At 47.0% G+C, this 8,564-nt stretch overlaps 1 protein-coding gene across 3 annotated transcripts; it reads left to right on the top strand.

The window, feature by feature from the left end:
* Positions 1-565: 565 nt before the first annotated feature.
* UBXN10 (UBX domain protein 10) lies at positions 566-8,273 on the top strand. Of its 3 annotated transcripts, none has more exons than XM_073316212.1 (3): positions 566-646; positions 2,509-2,679; positions 5,006-8,273. In XM_073316212.1, the coding sequence occupies exon 3, from the start codon at positions 5,021-5,023 to the stop codon at positions 5,906-5,908; it is 888 nt and encodes a 295-aa protein (XP_073172313.1). In that variant the 5' UTR covers positions 566-646; positions 2,509-2,679; positions 5,006-5,020; the 3' UTR covers positions 5,909-8,273. The 3 variants fall into 3 exon arrangements, with proteins under 3 accessions (XP_073172313.1, XP_073172316.1, XP_073172314.1); XM_073316213.1 differs by lacking the exon at positions 566-646 and adding an exon at positions 655-1,652; XM_073316215.1 differs by lacking the exon at positions 2,509-2,679 and having other exon boundaries at positions 570-646.
* Positions 8,274-8,564: the final 291 nt, after the last annotated feature.

Here is an 8,564-nt window from a genome sequence, read left to right on the forward strand (position 1 = left end):
CCGACCAGACTTTTAGCGGTCTGGTCACCAGCGCTGACCAGAGCTGCCAGGGCCCCTTTTCGGCTGGCTGAAAACCGGACGCCTGGCAACCCTAGGTTGCGCCCCCAGTGCGCTAGGTGCTGTACACACCTGGACCACGGCCACAGAGGCAGTGCTAGCCCAGAGAGGCCCTAAGCAGGAATATTCCCCCCTCCCCATAATACTAAGGGAAGAGGGCTGAGAGCCGGCAAGGTGCACGGAGCATCCTCACGGATTTCCTGGGGGGCAGCGTGCCCCGGAGGGGCCGAGCCCCTGCCGCCCCCGCACTGCGCTGTGTTGTGTTGGGACACCACGGGGCGTTACCATGGTGACGTGAGGCCTGGGAAGGACCCTCCCAGCCCGGCAGGGGCCCCCCCGGCTGAGCCCAGCCCAGGACCCTGGTCACGCCAGAGCGGGATAGCGGCCCTGGCGGCGGACACCGTTGTGGGGGGGGAGGGGGTACGCTCTAGCCAGCCTTCCCTGTGCTCTCTTTGGTTCGGGCGGGGAGGGGTCTCCTTTGTTCCGGTCACTGCCGGAAGTGGGTGACGGGCGGGGCCGGTTGCCGTGGCAACGCGGGGCTGTTTACCGGCGGGGCTGGGCGCGGGCCGCCGGATGGAGCGGCGCGGAGGTGAGAGACGGGGACCAGCCGGGCGGCCCCGTGTGCCCCCGCGGGCCCTTCCCCGGGGGCCCCTCCTCGCCTGGGGGGGGCCGAGACTCTTTGCTCCTGGGATGCCCCCTCCCCCCCCCAGCAGGGACTCCCCCGTCCCTTTCGGGAGCCCCTCGCCCGACCAAGCACCCCCCGGGCTCCTTCCCGCCCCGTCCCGCTCTCCGCCCCGGGCCCCGGCTTGCTGGGGGTGGGGACCCTCGGGACAGACACTTCTTGGACTCCGCCCCCCCCCCCCGGGGCGCACAGAGTCCCCCCCCCCCCGAAACTCGAGCTCCTGAGGGCGGCAGGTGTGGCCTAGTAGCTCGAGCCCTGGACTGGGAGTCTGGGGAGACCTGGTCCCGGCTCCGCCCCTGGCCTGCTGGGTAACCTCGGGCAAGTCCCTTCCCCTCAGTTTCCCCCCTGACCCTCCTCTGCGAAACGTTGCGTCCCAGCTGGTTGGGAGCTTCCCAGCCGATGGAAAGTGCGAGCCAAGAGCCGGGGGCGCGGGGGGCGTTATCTGAAAAATGGATTTCCAGAGGCGCCGAGCCGCTCCGGATGGGAGCTCAGCGTGGCTGAAAAAAATCACATCCAGTGCGACTGAAGTGAGGCACCCAAAACCTGAAGGCCTCAGAATTGGTGGCCACTTTTGAAAGCTTGGGCCTCTTAGTACCACACCCAAAGTGCATCCTTTAGAGTCCTAAATGCTGACCAGTGGGCGTCCTGTCTTGTAACTGTAGCATGAGGACGAAGCAGATCAGCTGCAGGTTTGAGTACTCCCGCACGCAAATGACAATGCAGCTTCTGTTCACCAGTCAAGGGGATTTGTGTATTTATTGTTGATTTAACTAACTGTGTAAACATATACAAAATGCATGTAGCCCTTGGGCTACTGGCTAGTTGCCAGTGCTGCCCTCACCAAATTAGGGCTCCCCTGGACTAAGCTTTAGATGCCACCACAATTGCACAAAGTCAAGAAAGGTCGAGTCAAGTGAGTATTGGATTGCTTGCTCGGTAATTATACCCATTTGTTCAAAAGAACTCCCTGTCCTCTCCATTTTCTATGCCCTTTGGGAAAGCAGTAACTACTGTCTTGGGTCTTCAGCTGCTTAAAATCTTATTAATACAGTGCACAGCTCTATTAATATGGGCCTCTGATTGAGAAACCCAGGTTTAAAATGTGTCTTGTTTAAAGACCGGTGTGACAATTTTAAATGTGAAACATTTACTTTAAAATGAAATGATGCTGTCCAGCACTCAGAAGATGCAAACAGAATTTCTTAGAGAATTATTCATAATTTTGCTCACTGTCAGGATATTTCTAGACAGCTGGTAACTCTGATTTGCCATGTTCAAGAATCCTTCTTTGAAGGGGTGTAAGACCATGGCTTTTATTTCTTCATATTTGCTAAACTCAGGGTTGTGAGTTCAATCCTTGAGGGGGCCATTTAGGGATCTGGGGAAGGGGGTTGGACTAGATGATCTCCTGAGGTCCCTTCCAACTCTGATATTCTATGATTCTGGGATATTGATTTTGCTGCCTTCTAGTTTATTTGAAGATATTTCAAACCAAATAACACTCCTGCCCTTTTAATATACTCCTAGGAAGTTATTATTGGTGACTTAGATTTTGTGTCCAGATTATTACGGTCAGTCAGCTTGGCTGTACATTTATTGTGTTGTAAGTAAATAGATCACTTATTCAAGTGGCTGAGTGATGATTATTGTACCTTAGAACAGCTTAATAGTGAAAGCATGTCAAGGCACACCTGTACATTGAGACTGTACTTTGTCTTTGCTAGACATTGTTTAATTTACTGATCATTTCCATTTCACTGAAACAATAGAGGAAGGCGAAGAAACAAGGTGTTAAATAACGCATCACTGGCAAAAGGCCTATGAGCATCTGGTTTTCCAACTCTTGTTAATTTGATGAATACGGTGGAACATGAATGTTGGCATCCCCCTTGGAGTAACAGACGGTTTATGCACTTGAGAAGAGGCGTTGGATTATGAAGGTGGGTTAGATGGCGGGGGTGGGGAGGGCAGCTTTCCCTGCAGAGGAGTGTAAATCCAAATAAACCTGCCATTGCTAAAGACTGGTCATTCCCAATATTTTGTTTGGTTTTGGGGTAGCCAGCGTGTGACAGTGGTCTCAAGGTGCCATTATAGCATCCAGGGATTGCCAGGTCATGTGGAAAACTTGCCCCTTTTCCCTTGGCCAAAACACCCTTACCAAGCAAGCGGGTGGTGTAGGCATCATTATCCTAACTCTAAGCCACTGAACAATCCTCCTATTCAGGGGTGATCCTGCTGTGGCTCTAAGGCTGCTTTGAATTGTTGGAGCAAAGTGGTCTCATTGCAGCTGAGGATCAGAGCCACTGAGTAGAATTCTACTCCATCTTTATTTTAAGGAGATGAGCTTCAAGGTCTTTTGATTGGTCACTTACAACAGGCTTCAGTGGATTGAATCAGCCATAGTCGCTCAAAAGACTTAAATAAGAGACTTCAACATTTTTTAAAAGCCAAAGTGCAGTCAGTCTTACCTAAAAGTCCACACTGGGAACTTAATTGACACCACAGAAACAGCAATGATTTCATATCTGCTCCTCCACATACACTCGTTTGCCACATTCAATAAGTGAATAACAGAATAAAAAATGTTTTTCACTAAAACCTTTGTACGAACTGACACGTGCACAACTGGCTACACTACAGAGTTATCCTGGGATTGGGTTGGCGCACGCAGGTTAGTCTAGCCTGGGTGTGAGCATTCCCACATCAAAGCCCTGCCCTCAGAAAACCGGGGGAGCGGAGATTAAAAAAAGGTGCCACCCGCTAGTACTCACCCGAGGGCACTCCAGGTCTTCGGCGGTGGGTCAGGCGGCGCTCCGGGTCTTCAGCAGCATTTCGGCATCGGGTCCTTTACTCACTCTGGTCTTCGGTGGCACTGAAGGACAATCCTCCCACCACTGCAATGCTGCCAAAGACTGGAGTGAGTGCCGCCGAAGACACTACTGTCCGTCCTCTGCATCTGTACTCCCTCGTGTGTCTGGGGGCAGAGCCCATGGTTCTTTGAGATGCTCTAGGATCCTTTCACGGTTTTGTCAGTTGTGGGAGATCTTGCCTGTCCTCCAGGGAGTAGAGAAGGGGAATTGTGGGAAGGACATAAAGGATTACACAAATCGCATCCTTACTGCAAAATAGGCAAGTTCCAGCCAGAGCTAAAGCACTACTTGAGCTACAACTCATACCCCGACCATGCAAGCAAGTATGGGTTCAAAGTGCAAAATAGGCACATGCTTGATGGTTTTGTGTATGGATGGTATTGGCGTTTGGGAGCACGGGTTAAAGCTACAGTGTAGACATACCCTTAGAGAGGAAGGACTGTGGATAAAACACTGGTCTGAGACTCAAGAGTTCCTGGCTCTACCACAGGCTTGTGTGATCTTGGTTAAGGATAATAATACTTCCTCTCACCCACCCTTAGTGTCTCTTATCTGTTTGTCTGGGGCAGTTACTGTCTCATAGTGCATGGTGCCTAGCACAAGTGGGCCCCAACCCCAGCTGGTGACTCTAGACGTAACTGCAAGATAAATAATAAATACCCCATTCCATCTATTAAAATAAAGGCTTCTCCTACTTTAAATCCTTGAAGACCAGTAAGAACACTTAGCACTTGATATACAGTGCTGTGCAAACATTAATATACAGCGTATACTATGTAAACAGATTTAAAACCTCTCTTTTGTTATCTGCCTTTAATATTTGAACTTCCCAAGAATCATGGTTCTGATTCCAGCGGGACTGACTCATCCATTTATCATTCTGATCTCAGTGAATGGAGTACCATGCTTCATGGGGACCTTTCTCATGAGACCTGAAAAAACCCCACCAAGGTTTTATCTGCTCTGCTCTATTATTAAAAATCCCATGGCACTTTTCACTGCTCTGGCGTCCTTTATCAGCATTTCCCTTCCTCTGTTATGCAGCTGACCACAGCCCTTCATCCCAGATGTGGCTGCATCATATTGTGAGTACATAGCTTGTAAGGCACTTTGGGATCCTTCCAGATAAAACCCATTTTTGTTTGTTCCTACAAGGAACCTTGATCTGTTACAAAGCCAGCATCTGGGAATGCATGCCACAAACTTGATACTTGACACAGCAACAGTGCTGTTCTGTAATCTCCCTACACACAGTGAATCAACACATGCCAGGATACCCTACTATTGTGTTAAACACAGTGCAGCATAAAAACAGGGGTACTCTAGTGAAGTAAAATGCGTAGAGATTTGACTGATTCCTGTAACTTTTTTCTTCTCTCTGTCACCCCTTCTACAGGTGTCTTGAGAAGCAATGGCCACAGTAGCACCTCTGAACATAGCACCATCTGAATGCAACACCACTTCGGGCACTGCAGAAGCTTTCATTTGGAGGTCAAACACCATCAATATGCATGTTACCCGGCCGAAATCTGCCAAGGGACGTACAAGATCAAGCTTGAATTACTCCCATAGTGTGGAGGCCTATTCTTATAGAGTGCCATCCTCTCCTCAGCCAGCAGCTCCCTATGAAGCAGCAAGCAATCAAAGAGCATCATCTACCAAACCATCTTACCAGCCTGGGCAGGTGTCTCCTGATGAAATCCCAGAGCTCCTCCAACAAGTACCCTTGAGGACCTCCTCTTCCCTAAATAAGTACAGAGTGCTCCCGTCCATCAGCAGGAAGGGCTTGGGGAAGAGTGTTGTGGAAACAGTGATCGAACAGACCAACAAACTGAAAATGAGTAGTAGACAGGAGGAGGAGCAACCATCCAAAGCTCTTCCTGGAGAGGAAAAATCCACTGGTATAATGACAGAGAATGAAGGGGCTAGAGGGGAATACTCAAAAGTCCAACCTCCCATTTCTGAGAAGAAGCCGTTAAGGAAAACAAGAGAAGAAAGCTCTTCCTCATCAGTTTTAAACTTGGAGGAGCCACTGAAGAAAGAACCAAGACTGCTGCTTGCCGTTAGGTCTCCTTCTGGTCAAAGATTTGAACATCACTTCAGGCCTACAGACAGCCTTCAGACGGTCCTTGCTGTGGCAGAACAAAAGCACACAACCAAATACAAACACTGTCGTGTTGAAACGATGGAAGTGCCTAGGAGGAGCTTTCCTGACCTTACAAGGTCCCTGCAAGAGTGCGGGATCCCACACAAGTCAGTGTTGTGCATTCTCCAGGAAGTGCAAGATGGAGATCTCTAAATGTACAGTGATGTTACACAACTTCCATCACCCCTTAGCATGTAACTCTATTGGATGCCATGGACTTCCCTTTGATGAGTGGTCTAAGAACTGAACCAGCCTGATCTGTTTCAGTGGTCTACTTCTTAGTCCCACTGTCTTCCGAGTGCTTCCCTTGAAGTAGACTTGTATATAAATGGAGTGTGCTGAAATACTTAATTATTTTAAAGTGTATGTACACACCACCTTAAGAGTATCTATTTTTTCCATGTGTACAATCACAATTCACTTTAAGAGTAGGCATCAGCTTCTGGGCTTTGTAGTATTTCTAAATGGTTTTAAAAAGAGTTTCTATTCCTCTGGGAAGACCCACTTTTCTGATGCCCTCTCTTCTGGTGGTGGGAGGCCTGTCTCGTCTTCTCTGGTTTTGCTCCAGGAACGCACCACCTCCCCAAATTAAGTCTGAGTCAGGATAATACATGGAGCTGGGAAGACACAAGCAGCACTATTTTGATTCCTTAAAGCTATAGGAATGGCCTTCATAATAAAGTAGCTTGTTGGCTGCAAGAACAGCTACAATGGTCAATACACAGAAAATGGTCTCAAAGCAGTAACTCAAAGAGTTGGTGAGAGTAAATATGTTGCTGGGATGTGTTAAAAGTACAAGGTCAATGGTAAAGTACATTCAAGAATCAAACCATTCCTGTATAATCTCAGTGTTTTGAGTACGCCTACTTTGTCTTCTCATAAAAGGAAAGTCATGGTTAAGGTGGTCTGATTCCTCTATGGATACAAGGAGGACTTTTTTTTTTTAAACTCATTAGCTTTCTTTCTTCAGTGAGTGCGTAAGATTGTGATGCACACCTGTAAATCAAGAAATCCAGAGCTAAGGGTGGATTGTCTGCTGTAACTTTGAATTTCAGTGCTGTTTGCTACTGCAATTTAACGTTTTTAAATTGAACTGCATTAAGCTGAGCAATTACCTGTTGCTTTTGTGTTTTGGCTAAATACATAAAGGAAGTGTTCTGCTGGGGCTGTTATCTACCGAATAGACTGTGCCTCAAACTATTGGGACTCTTCTAGAGCTATTTATTTTCTATAGTTCAGAAAAAATCAACCTGTTCAAGTAGAACGGCTTGGCCTTGTGGTTTTGTATTAACGCAGCTGCTGTGCATGTGCTAAAAAGCCTCATTTTTTAGTGGAAAATGTTCCTGTCCAGGTGCAGTCGCTGAGTTTGAACACCCAGTGTAATAAAAGAATGGATCAGGCTACCTGACCGGCCACCTTGCCAAATAATAGGCTCCTTTTGAGTATTACAGGTGAAACAAAGGCAGTGTTTTTGCCTCTCTGTAATGGCCAAAGCAACCTTTTGTAAAGGATGGTTGAATATTTGCTCTTTACTGTGATCACATATGCTGAATTTCAGTCAAAAGCAAATATTCATAGGCCAGCAATTAAGCCCCATAGAACAAGACAGCTGCTGAAATACTAGCACTACCTGATGCTGCAAGTGGTGACACTGGTCTGTTGACTACTCCGGGTCTGTTGAAACAGCAGCATTTAGAGGACTACACTAAGCTAGAAGCATTCTCAACTGCCTTTGGGGGTATAACTGTATCAGAGGTTTCTAATGAGGATTACAACTAAGCGAGCTGGGAACATGGTAAAAAGAATGTTTCACTATGAAAATTGCCAAGAGCAATGGGAAGAACAAACTAACTGTATGATTAATTTTTTACATGGAAGAATACAGCCTATTCTTCTGCTCTGAACTTAGCATTGGCTGTTTGTGAGAGATGGCTGGTTCAAGTGGCAGAATGGAGTGTAGTGTTGTTGGCCAGCACACCGCAGCATAGAAGAGCCTGCTAATGCTAAAGAATGCAAACCACCTCCATAAGCAAAGTGTTCAGTTCTTTTTGAATAAATCTGTGCTATTAATTGGTGGCTTCCTACCCCCTTTTTAAATATTTAGTTGTGAAATGTGACCAAAGCTCTGTAAGATGTTACCACAGTCATTGCTTCCTCCTCTACAGGGAGTCCAGATGGTTTTCAAACCTTTTCCACTGTAATGCACCTGTTCAAGTCACATCTTGGCTAGGATAAAGGGAATATCAGGATAGTGTCCTGAAGAACTTGGCTATGAAAAAATCAGTGAGCAACTTCACTGGAAACTATAGCTTGTTGCAGGCATTGTTTCAGTAACTACTGCAGATTTTATGCATTGATATCTCTTCCCCCACAGATCAGCTAGGCTAAGGGAAGTGGTGGAAAAATCAGATTTAAAGCTATAAAACAAATACTGGGTCAAGTACAGTCAATTTACTGTTTGAGATGTGTGTATGATGTTACATTTAAACAATGTTAAATAAACTGTTTTAAGTGTGAAGCTAAGACCAGCAAAGATTTCCTGAGTGCAACTTGGATTTGAAATCAATGGTTTGCATGAACTAGAGGTTTCACTTTACCACATTTCCTCATACTTTTAACAGCATGTTCAATTAGTCTGTTAACACATGTGGACGAGAGTAATAATCAGCCTTTCTAGAGAAACAAGTCAGGCTTCCACAATTCTACTCCTACATCACTGCACTCAAGCAGTCCTGCAAAAGCTTAATCCGATTTTTCCTCTGTCTTCCAGCAGGAAAGAGTTGTTAACCTGTGTTGTAGGCAGGCAGTG

The sequence above is a fragment of the Lepidochelys kempii genome, chromosome 18, assembly GCF_965140265.1.
Source record: "Lepidochelys kempii isolate rLepKem1 chromosome 18, rLepKem1.hap2, whole genome shotgun sequence".
NCBI lineage: Eukaryota > Metazoa > Chordata > Testudines > Cheloniidae > Lepidochelys > Lepidochelys kempii.

Coding starts and splice junctions, on each gene's coding strand:
- UBXN10 (XM_073316212.1), top strand. CDS start 5,021: ATGGCCACAGTAGCACCTCTGAACATAGCACCATCTGAATGCAACACC.